Source organism: Hypanus sabinus, chromosome X1 (genome assembly GCF_030144855.1).
Source record: "Hypanus sabinus isolate sHypSab1 chromosome X1, sHypSab1.hap1, whole genome shotgun sequence".
NCBI lineage: Eukaryota > Metazoa > Chordata > Chondrichthyes > Myliobatiformes > Dasyatidae > Hypanus > Hypanus sabinus.
The window spans coordinates 3,205,112-3,220,355 of NC_082738.1; the positions used below are offsets into that span (position 1 = coordinate 3,205,112).

A 15,244-nucleotide genomic window follows, 5' to 3' on the forward strand; every position below is an offset into this window, starting at 1 on the left:
ACCTACTATTTCCACTTTCATAAGTGTTCCATATCTACACCCTGCCTCAGCCTACTTGTGAGTTAAACATCGATAATAAACCTCCAACAATGTTTTCCCTCCATGCGCAACTATATTTTAATAGTGTTCACATCTATGCTGCAGTCAGTCACCTAAACTACAGATTGCCTAAAATTTCTATATGAAGTCTTTGCACCAAGATCAGGTTGTCCTCCATTCATTGTCTGTCCTGTGAGGCATGTCTTTTCTTTTAATCTAGCATGTAGTTACAGAAGTCATTCTGAAATGGTTATTTTCCTTAATGATTTTTTCTAAGTAAGAAAATTGAACACAGAGAAAATCCATTAAAAATTTTAAACATTTTTCATAACTTGGTCAGTTGCCATCTTATGTCAGGTATCTTTTTCTTTCTTATCATTGATCATGTAAGCTGTATAATAAAACTGTATTCAGGGTTTGAAGCCGATTGGATCTTCCAGCTAGGAATCTTTGCCTCCCTTACTCTTTCCTTACCATTTGAAAGTTATTGATGTTTTTATTGTCCATGTATTCTAACTGAACTCTTCATTTCATACTGTAATATGTTACCATTGAACATAGATGAGTAAGGATTTTTCAGTTTTCATAATTCATTCTGATATTTTTTATATTTTTGCATGATTTAATTGCTCTGGAAAGCATGAAGTCTCAATGAAATTGTACTTAAGTAATAATTAGTCTTTTATTGTTCAGCTATGATCATATTAATTCAACCATTAAATCAATTAACTAATTTCAGACAGGTTAATGTAGGAATGTTCAAATCTTCTTATTGTCCATTATGCCTTTGGAGTTTAGGGCAGCAATGAAGGTCCTCCATTTCTGGTGGTGTTCAGGGCTTCCTTCATCGTATTAGTAGCTTTCTCTCGGTTTTCACTAGTGTTAGCGATGCAAGTCCCAGATGGAGACTCAAGAAAACCACCACACTCAGTTGTTGAAGGATTCAGCATTGTTAGCCAAGATGAGCCCCCGAACCTGGAGAACCAGTGGATCACTCTTAGTCTGGGCTATTTGCCATCGGTTGACCCTACAAAGACCCAAAGCACAAAACCCTGACTCTAGCCAGCAGAGATCTTCGAGTCATTGAGACACGCAAGCCTCCAAACCTTATGCCGAGGTTGTGGTGTTCTTTGGAGGACTCAAGTCTCTGAGTTATAACTGAAGCTTTGTTTTTGTGTTGCCTCTTTCTGGCATGGTGGCTATCTATAGCATAAGTGATTATCTACAAGCTGCTGTTTGGATTTTGCAACAGAGCTTTTGGTCATCATTGTAGCTTCTTAGCTGAAGGTATCAAAAATATGCCTAAAATGGTAGCTAGCTAAAGGGCTAAGAAACTTTATACATTTTATATAATTAGAGAAGTAGTACTAGGAGACTAAGATGATCTGCACTCTAGAAATCTGTAAGAACTCGCTAAAAAGATAATGGATGCTTGGGTTGTGCAAAAATCATCAGAATCAGGTTTATTATCACCGGGATGTGACGTGAAATTTGTTAACTTAGCAGCAGCAGTTCAATGCAATACATAATCTAGCAGAGAAAAAAAATAATAAATAAAATAATAGTAATAAATAAATAAATAAATAAATCGCTCAATCAATCAATTACAGTTAACCTTGGGGGAGAAAAAAAAGAGGACATGGGTTAAGGGTGCAGGGGGAAAAGTTTAAAGGGGACATTGCAGGGGCTTCTTCACACAGAGTGGTGGGAGTGTGGAATGAGCTGCCAGATGAAGTGGTAAGTGCGGGCTCACTTTTAGCATTTAAGAAAAACTGGGACAGGTACATGGATGAGAGGAGTAGGGAGGGATATGGTCCAGGTGCAGGTCAGTGGGACTAGGCAGAAAAATGGTTCGGCATAGCCAAGAGGGCCAAAAGCCCTGTTTCTGTGCTGTAATGTTCTATGGTATATTGAATAGGTTTTAAAATGTGCAAAAACAAATACTGTATATTTTTTTTAAAAAGTGAGTTGGTGTCCAAGAGTTCAATTTCTATTTAGGAATTGGATGGCAAAGGGGAAGAAGCTGTTCCTGAATCACTGAGTGTGTGCCTTCAGGCTTCTGTTCCTCCTACCTGATGATAACAGTGAGAAAAGGGCATGCCTTGAGTGCTGGAGATCCTTAACAATGGACACTGCCTTTCTGAGACACCGCTCCTTAAAGATGTCCTGGGTACTTAGTAAGCTAGTACCCAAGATGGAGCCGACTAAATTTACAACCCTCTTCTGCTTCTTTCCAGCCTGTGCAGTAGCCCACCACTCTCCCCCCCCCCCCCCCCCAAACCAGACAGTTGATGCAGCCTGTCAGAATGCTCTCCACGGTACATCTATAGAAGTTTTTGAGTGTATTTGTTGACATACCAAATCTCTTCAAACTCCTAATGAAGTATAGCCATTGTCTTGCCTTCTTTATAACTACATCGATATGTTGGGATCAGGTTAGATCCTCAGAGATCTTGACACCCAGAAACTTGAAACTGCTCACACTCTCCACTTCTGATCCTTCTCTGAAGATTGGTATGTGTTCCTTCGGCTTAACCTTCCTGAAGTTTGCAATCCACTCTTTCGTCTTACTGACGTTGAATGCCAGGTTGTTGCTGCAGCACCACTCCACTCGTTGGCATATTTCACTCCTGTATGCCCCTTCGTCTCCATCTGAGATTCTACCAACAATGCTTGTATCGTCAGCAAATTTGTAAATGGTATTTGAGCTATGCCTAGCCATACAGTCATGTGTAGAGTAGAGCAGTGGGCTAAGCACACACCCCTGAGGTGCGCCAATGTTGATCATCAGCCAGTAGGACATGTTATCACCAATCCACACAGGTTGTGGTCTTCCAGTTAGGAAGTCAAGGATCCAATTGCAGAAGGAGGTACAGAGGCTCAGATTCTGCAACTTCTGAATCAGGATTATGGTAATGATGGTATTAAATGCTGAGCTATAGTCAATGAGCAGCATCCTGACGTTGGTGTTTGTGGTTACCCGTGGTAGGGTAAAAGGACCACACTTAACTGCTAGATATTCCAGGTCTGGTGAGCACAATTGGACCTGGAATACCTAGCAGTTAAGTGCTATCCTTTTTACCTACTACAGGAGTTCTCCGGGGTCATTTTGGTAGCAGTATACGTTCCACTTTAGGCCAATGTCAGTCTGGCTTTAGATGATCTGAGCAATGGGATCAACATGCATGAACCAGCATACCCTAATGTATTCACCATCATTTTGGGGGATTTTAATCAGGCCAGTCCGAAAAAATTGCTAAGCAATTACCATCAACAGATCACTTGCAATACCAGAGGAAACAACAAACGCACTGGACCATTGCTGCACTATCATCAAGAATGCCTACCGTGCTATTCCACACCCTCACTTCAGGAAGCTGTACTTCTACTCCCTGAGTATAAGCAAAGACTGAAGACTGCAGCACCAGTAGTGAGGACCAAGAAGATATGGACAAGGGAAGCACAGGAGCGCCTACAGGACTGCTTTGAATCGGTGGACTGGACTGTATTCAGGGATTCATCTTCGAACCTGTATGAGTATGCTGCAGTTGTTACCAACTTCATTAAAATCTTAGGCACCCTAAATTTTTTTTCCCATGGTTTCAGAAGGTATGACCTCTCAGAGCCCTGATCTCAACATCAAGGCTCTCTGCAATTACCTGTAGAGACCAAAGCAAACGGGACAGCCGAAGTCTGCAGAAGAGCTGTGACAAATTCTCCAAGACGCTTGGAACAACCTACCAGCTGATTTTCTTGTAAAACTACACGACGGTGTACTTAAAAGAATTGATGCAGTTTTAAAGGCAAAGGGTGATTACACCAAATACTGATTTTACTTAGTTTTTTTCCCGCTGTTCACTGCTCTTTATTGTAATTTTTTTTTGATATTTAGGAACTTCTAATTTCATTATTTTTGAAAGCATCTTCGCTTTACAGAATTTTTTTTACAGGTGCCTAAGACTTTTGCACAGTACTGTAGGTATGAAGGTAAGTTCATGGTATATTTTGCTGAAACTAAATTTGTAATTTAATCTGATCTTTAACATTATGAATCAAATTGGCACAGTTTTTCCATGTTACACAGTTAAATGTGTTCTTAAAGTACACTATACAGATACAGACCTTAGAAATTCATGCACGTCTTCTCAAGGCTTTTGCTTGGTGTAAATGTTTGTGCTTTAAGTCATGCCTTGGGCCCTTCCTCCATTATCTGCCAAAATAAACAAAGTAGAATAAATAGAGGTTGGAAAAGATTGTGAGAATGCAGTCACTCCAGATGTGAAGTTGGACTCGCCTTGAGGAAGACTGATTCATCATTCACCAGACCTTAATTTCTGTGTATGTAATCAAGGCACCTGCCGTTTTGTGATTCATGAATTAATAGCATTCATCAACAGTTTGTATCAGTGGATGATGCAGTGTATGCCCAGTGGCCTGTGTGTGATCATAACTTGGAGGGCATACTCCACTTTATGCAAGTGTATAGGAAGTATGATTGTGCTTGGAGTAAAATTCAGCTAAAATCAAATATTGCACAACAGAGTTGTAATTTCTAGTTTTCATTTAATTACAAAGGTGAAATAAAGCTTGCAGATTTTTTTTAATTAAAGCTAGACTAATGGTAGAAATTTAATGTTGCTTGTTAATCCTAAGTGTGTGAATTTCAGCTGTCAATTGTATTCACTTCCACACACACTTGATTTTATTTGTATCAATAGGACTAAATGTGCAAAAATATAGCACCTGTGTCTGTATGTATGTTCAACAATGGTGAAAGATTTCTCCCCTCTTCAAGGCCGTGCCTGTACCTGTCTGTGCTTGTACTCTGTTTTCAATGTGCACAGATCAGTAGCTGCTTGGGACAAGTTGTTTCTCCTTTTTGATTACGTTTATGAGCCATGATCAATAACCACTTTAACCTTCAACATCTGAGCTATAGTTGTTTAACAGACTTATGGCCTTTCACCATATTGCTTTGAGATTGAAAGCATTAAGATAGTAAAAATTATATTAAACAGTTGTATAAAAAAAAGCTGTTTTCTGAATGTTGACCTTTGTATTTGTGATTAGTTTGATTTCTTCAGATTAAGAGCAAACATAAATTATCATCATCAGCAGTTGTCCTAATACTTAATGTCACATTAACAAATGTAGCTAGAGAGAAATAATTCTCCTTGTGGATTTTTTTTTGCTTCATAAGCTCCTGGTCACCATTTGATGTTGATGTTTTCCCATTGTTTTATTTCTCCATATTTGCTTATCCAGTCTGCTTTTTGAGTGTTTGACTTGCTGCTGATGTTTTTAATGTAGGTTATGTTCTATTTTAAGCATTCCTAGTGGGAAGTAGGGAGGTCTGCATACTCTAAGGCTAATAGCTGATAGGTGCTGCAGTTAAATACCAGAAGGAAATCTAAAACAACATTAATTATTTAGAGTAAAAATTAATAGTGTTCTGGTTGATTCAGTCATCCCAACATTAATGGTACCTTGAAACAATTACCTGTATACTTAATTCATTTTATTAATATTTAATAAACAACCTAGCAAGCTTGCCCTGAAAATCTTTGTCACATTTATCTGCAGATTAAGTAAGCTAAAAATATAAGCAGGAGTGCTTTGAGCTTAATAAAATACTTAAAAATTATCCCATTTTCTTCAAGTTCCAGATTCTTCAAGAGAATTTTCAAGCAACAACTGCATGACCAAAAAAAATCTAAAGTTCCATAACTAATCAACACTCAGTACTTGTAAACAGTTTTTAAATTGTTCTCCCTATGTGTTCCTTTGTAATAGCTTTTTTTTTATCCCAAACTTCTGCACAATTTGCTTTGTTATAGCTATAACAATATAGGTGAACATTTTAAACTCCATTTGATCTTTCATTATACAGCATGTTTAAAATGAAAGCAAAATTCTCTAATAGTTTTCAACAGCATTGTTTTCATTTTGGGGAACATAATTGGTGTAATTGTTTTTTTTTGCCCCCTCTTATGTGATTACAGAGATTAAAAGACCTAAAACAGAGAGAATTTGCTCGTAATGTTGCCTCAAGGTCTCGAAAAGATGAGAAAAAGCAGGAGAGAGCACTTCGGCGTCTCCATGAGCTTGCAGAGCAGCGTAAACAACAAGAATGGTATGTATTATGTTGGCCAGAGCAGCTTTCACATCATTTTCTGTAAGCTATGCCAAATGGTCACATCTTTTTAACCTTGAATATTTGTGTCTCACTGGAGTGCTGTCTGTTATGCAAGAAATTTGATTTAGAGGTCAAAGTTCTCATATGCAACTAGTTTTGCTTAAATTTGTTTTTTTTTCTGCCTACTCTTTCATTCCGTCAGAAGAAACTCTGGGAAGAGGGACTTAGTGATCTGTTCTTGCATTGACCTATCATTAGACTTCTGAAATAGACATGGAAGAAAAAGCGCAGAAACAGGCCCTTCAGCCCATCTCATCCATGCCAAACCATTTAGACAGCCTACTCCAATTGAACTTGCACGCACAACGCATACTGGCAGCTTGTTCCACACTCTCATAACCCTCTGAGTGAAGAAATTTCCTTTCATGTTCCCCTTAAACTTTTTGTCTTTCACCCTTAGCCCATGGCCTCCAGTTATAGTTCCACCTAACTTCTGCAAAAAGGCTGCTTGCATTTACTCTATCTATACCCCTTATAATTTTGTATACCACTATCAAATCTCCCCTCAATCTTGTAAATTCCAAGGAATAAAGTTCTAAGCTATTCAGTCTTTTCTTATAACTGAGGTCCTCCAGACCAGGAAATCTCCATATAAATTTTCTGTGTTTTCTTTCAATCTTACTTACATCATTCCTGTTGGTAGGTGACCAACATTGCACACAATACTCCAAATTAGACATCACCAATGTCTTGTACAACTTCAACATATCATCCCATCTCTTGTACTCAATACTTTGATTTACAAAGCCCAGTGTGCCAAAAGCTTTCTTAATGACCCTGTCTACCTGTGACACCACTTTTAATGAATTATGGACATGTATTTCCAGATCCCTTTGTTCTACAGCACTCCTCAGTGCCCTACCATTCACTCCGTAAGACCTAACCTGGTTTGCATTAAATTCCTTGTGCTATTTTTCAGCTGGTCCCGATCCCACTTCAAGCCATGATGGTATTCCTCGCTGTCCACTACATCCCCAAGCTTAGTGTCATCAGTAAACTTGCTGATCCAGTTGACCACATTATCGTCCAGATTGTTGATATAGATATCAAACAACAACAGACCCTGCACTGATCCCTGTGGCACTTCTAGTCACGGGCCTCCAGTCAGAGAGGCAACCATCTATTAACACTCTCTGGCTTTTCCCACAAAGCCAATGACTAATCTAGTTTACTACCTCATCTTGAATGCTGTACCTAATAAATTGCCCACTTAGTGTATTTTTGTTTTTGTTACTCAATACAATGAAGCTTCTAGAAAGATACTAGGGAAAAATACATGATCTGAGCTTCTCATGACTGCCTGCATCTTCACACATTAACACATTCTGCAACTTCCAAAAAAATGTCTTAATGAAATGTGTGGTAAAGAAAAAGCAGAAGATACTTTAAATCCATTTGGCTTTGAACTTATTGGGGTTTCCTTTTGTCATTCTGATTCAAATTAAGAAATGCAGTGTGATATCAATGAAGTGCCTTTTGAGTGTGATTTTTTTCCTCCCCTTTGTTTTGAAACATACAGGATGCTCTCTTCAGTGTTCTTCAATACTTGTGCTTCTGCCAAGATGTTTTGATCCGTTATGACAGATCCTCATCTAGTGTTGTAGCTTTTTTTTTAAATGTTTGGACTGTTGTGTTACGCTTTAAATTCTTGTTATTTTAAAAGTTGATCTTAATTGTCAAGGATTGCTCTCCCTGCTTTTCTTTAGGTGGCAATGCCTTACAAATATGCCTCAAGTGTACTGTTGCTACTCATAATGTGAACAGAGAATGGAAGTACATAACAGGTCCGTTGATAACTGAAAAGGTGGTTTCAGGTGTGGACTCTTTTGTTAGAACAGTCCGGATTGTGGGGCTGTACCTGAAACAAGCTCTTGCTCTCCATGCTGATGGACCTGCCATGTACTCTCTGCATTTTCTATTTTCTACAATTGTTTTCCTTTTTACCTCTTTGCTAATTGGCTTCTTTCTAACTTTAGCACTTGATGCCTGTGATTTTTAATTGTCAAAAATAAATAGCTTGTTTTCTGTTGTAACTAAATATCAATCCATCACTTGCAGTATAAGTTGACTTATGTTTTTGTTGGTACAGTGCTCCAGGAAGCGGTCCAATGTTTAAAACTACGACTGTGGCTGTTGATGAAGATGGTAACAGCAGAAAAGTTGTCAGCACAAGTGATAATACTGGAGGAAAGATGAGTGGTCCCACGTCACCTTCTGTTAATAGGACCATATCTGAAAGCACACTCGAAGACAGCAGAGGAGATGTGGACAACCCAAACTATTGTGTTACCAGAAGCTCCACAGGGTTGCTTCAAAACAACCAGACAGTGCAACCTGTTAACATCAGTCAGCTTAAAAGCAATTCTGCTACTCCCTTACAGAAGCTAGGAGTATCATTTTCTTTTGCAAAAAAGGCACCAGTCAAGCTCGATGTTTCAGCTTCAGTATTCAGTGATGTTGCAGAAGATCTCAATGAATCTGAAGCAACAAACCCTGATGAAAAAATGTCCTCTGGTCAAGGGTCACCAAAATCAGTGGAGGCTGAAATGACAGCAACCTCAGATAAGATTGAAGGGGCCAGTCAATCAGAAAGTGATAATGACTCGATAAATAGTACATTATCAAAATTGAAAAAGATGATGAGGAAAGAGGATGATGTCAGTCAGTCAGAACCCGAGTACTATCATTACATTCCTCCTGCACACTGTAAAGTGAAACCTAATTTTCCATTTCTGTTGTTTATGAAAGCAACAGAAGAGTCACACAAGTGTGGTAACAAGAAAAATTTAGAGACCACTAAAAACAATCATGATTTACAAAATACTTTGAAGCTTCAGGAAAGCAAAGAAGAAGAACGCACGGAAAATGAGACTGCAGCTTTGCAAAAGAATAGTGACCCTCCAGATGATGCAACAGACCCAGACCTCAAAGAAGCGAAGTCTCCGGAGACTGTAAGGAACACTGCACCATCAAAGCTGAGTGCATGTGAAGAAGGGAAGCAAAGCAGTTTAGCAAATGAAGATGACCTCAATGGGCCTAAACATCCAACTGGGCCGTTTTTCCCAGTCTTGAGCAAAGATGAAAGTACTACTCTTCAGTGGCCCTCAGAATTGTTGATGATTACAAAGAATGAGCCATGCATCTCTTATAGTTGCAATCCACTCTACTTTGAATTCAAACTGACTAGGAATAAGGACACCAAAGAAAAAAACAAAGAGAAATATCCTGAGTCTTCACATGAACAAAATGCACAGAATACTGATATGGATTCACAGGAGAAACCTAACACAAGCACCAGCAAAGCTGCGTCAAAAACAGTAGCAAGTGAGGGTGATGTGAAACCTCAAGAGCAGTCAATCCCAACTGCAAGCAAATGTGAAGCCCAAACATGTGAAAGTGACAGAAGCAACAGTAAAAAAGATAAGGGCATGAAGTCACACAAGCATAAAAAGAAAAAGAAGCACAAAAAGTCAGGAAAACATTTGAAAGAGAAAGCTACAGAGGAAAAGGAAAAGCAGAAGGATGGTGAAATGCATGATGAGATGTCAAAGAAAAGAAAAAAGCGTAAACGCAAAAATAAAGGCTTAAGTGAAAAAATCAAAGATACTAGTTCAGAACTTTCTGTTCCAATGTCTGCAATTAAATCTACGGAGGAAAGCAGCCACACACAGAAGAAAAGACACAGATCACAAGATTGCCATTATTCATCTGGTACTGTCGATGATGGCAGTAGAAAAGATGATGTCTCTGAGGAATCCATTAGTAAAAAGCAAAAGACAGGTTCCTGTAGTGAGTTAAGGAAACGAGTATCGGCTCGGAAGGATAGCCCAAGCAGGCATAGGGACAGAGACAGCAGTCGAGATGAAGAATCTGATAGCTATGATGAATCTCATAGAAAACGATCCAGACAAAAGTCATCCTCCCGTTACAGTGATGATTATGATTCAAGAAGTGACAGAAGCTACTCTCGAAGGTCAAGAAGACATCGTTCATCATCCCAGCGGTCATATTCTTCTAGATCTGATGTATCGTCAGACTGCAGTAGGTACAGTCGTAGAAGCTATTCTAACAGTTACAGTGATTACAGTGAAAGATCAAATCTCTCTAAACGATCTCATGATTCAGATTCTGACTATAGACGGTCAAGGCACCGTGGCAAAAAGCACAAATATTCTTCTTCGGATGATGAATATAGACGAAGCAGAAGCAGGTCCAGCAGGAGCAGCAGGGAAAGTACTCAAACCATCAGTAGAACACGCAGCCGAAGTCGAACTCGTAGCAGCAGCCATAGTAGGAGCCGAAGCAAACGGCGTAGTGAAAGTACAACACAACGAAGCAGGAAACGAAGTCAAAGCTACAGCCACCACCGCAGGGGCAGTACGAGGTGCCGTACCTCCCGAAGATCAGTTTCAAGGGACAAAGGATCACGTAGCCATGACAGCTCTGGTGATAGACGGTCCAGTCGAAGAAACTCCAGTCGTTCTTTTTCACGAGATAGGGTATATCGATCAAAATCTCCATGTTACAGCCGAAGCAAAATGTTGGGCAAGAAAGAAGACTACTCCAAAAAAGAAGAAAATAAAGGAGGTGGAACAAAATCAGGTGGTTCTTTCCACAGAAATCTTAGTGGTATCTCCAATTGTTCTGGAAAAGTGCATGTGGAAAGTGAGCAAACACCAGAAGAAAGGAACTCCTTAACAGCCAAACAATTGTTGGAAAAAATTCAGTCTAAAAAGTTTGAAAAGAAGCCTGAAACAATTAATGAAACTGCATCAGCATCTAATAAAGTAGGAATTAAATTAAAGGATCCCCCACAGGGTTATTTTGGGCCTAAACTACCCCCAGCTTTAGGGAATAAGGCATTACTTCCTTTAATAGGAAAATTACCGGCAGTCAAAAAGCCTGCAACAAAGAAGTCAGAAGATCTTTCCTCAGAGAAGGGGGACAAAGATGATGAGCTGTATTTTGTAGAGCCTAAAGATGTGACAAAGGAGGAAGTCAGTCAACTATCAAATTGGATAATACAGGAAGAAATTCAAAGTAGAGAAGAAAAATCTGACAGTGAAGAAACATCAGGTGAAAAAGAGAAAATCCAAACCATTTCTTGTGAAACTCAGTTTGTTCATAAAAGTTTGGTACTTGGCACCCAAGCCATCTCAGATACCTATATTTCTGATGTAAGTACATCAACCGAAGTCATCACAAAACCTTCAGAGTTAGGAGCACCAGATGGTGATGAAACCATTATGGTGCATTTTGCACGAGATCGAGAGCGATTCCCCAATTATATTCCAAAAGCTGAAGTTCAAGAAATTGAAGAGGATTCCCAAGAGTGTACAGATTCATCAGTGGCTCCACTTGATAGGCAGCCTATTACATTCACTCCTGAAGAAATGGAAAAATACAGCAAACTACAACAGGCAGCTCAACAGCACATCCAGCAGCAACTTTTAGCTAAACAAGTGAAGACTTTCCCTACCTCAACTGCCATTGCTCCAGCGCCAACCCTCCAGCAATTTCATATTCAACAACCATCAGCAGCTGCGACAGCAACATCAATCACTACTGTCCACCATGCTATATTACAGCATCAGGCAGCTGCAGCTGCAGCCATGGGTATCCATCCACATGCACACCCACAAACTCTTGCTCAAATCCATCACATACCCCAGCCTCATCTAACCCCAATTTCTCTGTCCCATATTACACCATCTATTTACCCTACTCACCCTGCCACTTTTCTAACTAGCCACCCAATACATATTATACCTGCATCAGCCCTCCATGCAGGGCCTCTGGCTCTTCACCCAGTGCCACATGCACTCTACCCAGCTTTGTTTGCCCCTCGACCTGCAGGAGCAGGTGCTTCTGCTCTTCATCTCCATCCTTTCCTCCATCCTATCTTTTCGAGTCAGGAGCTCCAGCATCCTCCTAGTCATGGCACTTGAAGCAAGCTGCAGGGAATGAAAATAATGACATCTCTTCCTTTCATATTTAATCTGGTGTGAAAATACTACATTGATGCATTTCAGACTGATTTTTTTTTCCCCCAACAGCCAAAGAGTTCAGGCTCAGGCCCTAGAATATGTTGCATTTTCTGTGCTTGCAATATCAGGGATTTCCATTTTCTTTGTAGAAGCAGATATCAGAACCAATAATGTGGATGTCCCAAAACTCTCAAAAACAATCTTACATAACTTAATTATTAATAACAGAATGTACTGATTTTATGTTTGTGGTTTGGCCTCCTTGTCCCATTGCTAATGCCCACCATAACAAAGAGAAATGCCTATCTATGTCAATCTGCAAAATTCTAAAGAGTCCTTATAATGTGTACATTGATCTAATATGGTGGAGGAAACTGTTGCTTGATGCAAGTATTCTAATAAATGACGTTGAAACTGAGGATCCCATAACTTCTGATCAGTAGCTGCAAAGTGTAATCATAAAGATTACACATTATATACTTATGTCCGTAAATGAAATGAAATGGCACCTCTGGAGGTCCTACCTCAATGTGGCATGCCAAAGAAATTTGGGCAAATAAAGCTGACGAGTCCAGATGTGATGGCTCTAACAGTTCAGCTCTGCTGCAACAAACGTCTGAATTCCGAATGAGAGAATGCAGACTTTGGGGCCTTGATGAGTTGAAACAAAAGTACAGAGAAGCCTTATTGTAACTTCTCAAATTTTAGTTAAGCGAGCTTTGGTGTAGCAATGGAATTTGGAGAGATGTCTAAAATCTTTGCGATAAAACGTCTATTCCCACCTCTGTTGTAAAAATACAACAGTCTTTGTATAAGTTATAGGTTATAATTTAAAAAAAAATTGTGGAAAAAATTGCACTGAACTCTGTACAGGTGATGCTGCTTTTGTAGGTCCATCAATGATATACATACATGCAGAGTGCTGCAATAATATTTTTAAAGGATGAATTCATTTGGTTTTGTGGTACTGTTCTAACATAGTGCTTTGTGTAAATATGTTTGTAGGTTAAGCAATCCCTTGTATAGGTAGGCATCATGTTTCTGTTTATGGCAGAAATTAAGCATGTATATTTTACCAAACGTATTTTTTTGAAGTTTTTATGTACTGTAAATGTAAAATTTTTTGAAGTTTTATTTTGATTTTGCAAAGTATTTGGTGTAAAGCAACTCTGCAAAACATGGTGCTTGGGAGAAAGTGGTGAATCATTAAGCTAAAGTATACAGACACAGAACTGACAGCTGCAGAATTTATATTAACCAGATTATCATGCTCATCATAACAAAAATGAGTTTATGTAACTTAGGCCGTGAAAAACATTGGCAATGCAGTAATCTGCCTTTGTAAATTGTATACCTTTCAGATAATGGTTATCAACCCTGCTTATTCTTTAAGGTTGAATATATTTTACAAATTGGTTTTTACTTAGTAGCCAAGTTTCACTTAGTGGCTCACCGAGGATAGGGAGCTTTTCTTCGAGGCATGCTTTTCCTACAGTTTAACATAAATAACACGTGCTTGGATTCCTGGAAAGCGTTCATCTCTTGGGAGTTAGTTATACTGATAACTGTATGCAGAAACTCTGTTTACACTATGAAATTAACCCCAATTTTTTTTAACAATATGATCAATTTTAATTTACTTAACCAATCTTATGGTTAGTATCTTAGATTCAGGTTGTTATACAATAGTGGTAGATAATAAACTGTATATGCTGTCTTCCTTTCAAAATGCTGAACAAAATGAATTGTATTTGTTAAATTCGGGTTTGAAATCCCAATTTATCAACAGATGGATGAAAATTTAATTGCTTTTGGATGAGACTGGCAGTTATAGGCTGATCATCCATTTGAATTTTCATCCAATAAAACCTTCGTTTTTACAATTTTTAAAGCTAATAAAAAATTGTAAATAATTGTATTAAATATAGTAATAAAAATGCAGTATTCAAGGTCCTGGTACCTACGAAAGTACTATGGAATTTATAAAGCAAGATCTATACATAGATTTGCTTGGACTCATTGCCAGTCTGAGGACATTATGGAGTTTGCAAGCCATGATAAGAAAGAGCATGAAGGTTTAAACCTGGAAAAAGACCAACATTTTTTTAAAATAAAGTGGGAATACTCTAACCTTAACTATATGTCTTTTGATGTTTTCTGATGTTGTCAGTTCTGTTTGACAGTTGACAGCTTTTTGATTCCATTTTGTTTCCTAAAACACCCTGACACCTTACAAAGCAGCAGCTTCCATCTGTTTTAAAATGTTATATAACAAAACTAGAAAGAAATGTAACTAGCTTATTGCTTATTTTATTTAACTTTCTGTCACAAGAACATGCAAAATATTACTGTACAATAGGAGAAAACCTTTATAACAATAAAGTATGGATAATTTGTGAACTCTCCTTTTGTTTATTACCATTATTGAACATGTTGCTGTTATCCTTGCTAGATATAAATGTATGTAATAATGACCATGAAGATGGATTGGGCATTGGTAGAAATGTTTGAGTGCAAATTCCTTTGCATAGAGTGTCAATTTTCCTTTGGTTCATTCAAATTGAGTTTCATTGATGTATATAATTGCTTGATTAGTTTTATATTTACAAATCTTATTAGCAGCTATTCAATAGCAACTGTTTTAGTTGCTATTGAATCTCATAGCCATTTCCCATGGACTTACAAGGCAAAATGAGGCATGATTTGGGAATTTATTTTAAATGAGAGAAGTGTGTAACTGTTATGATAATTGAATAACTGGTTGTCTGATGATAAATGAAATGCAACTCCAGGCAGGACTAGCATTGTATGATAAAAGTAACACTTCGATACTTATGTTAAGGGATTATTGAGGGGTTATGGAATTATATTCATGTATCAGATATTAATTTAACTGAGAACCAGTCCTCAGTTCTCAATGTAAATTACAAGTAGTAAATGGAAGTTAAAAGCACATCTTTACAAATAAGCAATACTGACTGGAGCCCAGGCTTGCTCACAGACTAAGAGATATGGTTTGCAA

The 15,244-nt window shown here is 38.3% G+C and overlaps 1 protein-coding gene across 6 annotated transcripts in view; it reads left to right on the forward strand.

The window, feature by feature from the left end:
• The window catches only part of gpatch8 (G patch domain containing 8), a 120,376-nt gene extending 105,749 nt beyond the window's left edge, over positions 1 to 14,627 (forward strand). For all 6 annotated transcript variants that reach the window (XM_059955675.1, XM_059955676.1, XM_059955677.1 and 3 more), the window contains 2 exons: positions 6,042 to 6,172; positions 8,325 to 14,627. In XM_059955675.1, coding sequence (XP_059811658.1) covers positions 6,042 to 6,172; positions 8,325 to 12,183 — 3,990 coding nt within the window. In that variant the 3' untranslated portion in view covers positions 12,184 to 14,627. The remainder of the gene's footprint in view (positions 1 to 6,041; positions 6,173 to 8,324) is intronic.
• The last annotated feature ends 617 nt before the right edge of the window (positions 14,628 to 15,244 follow it).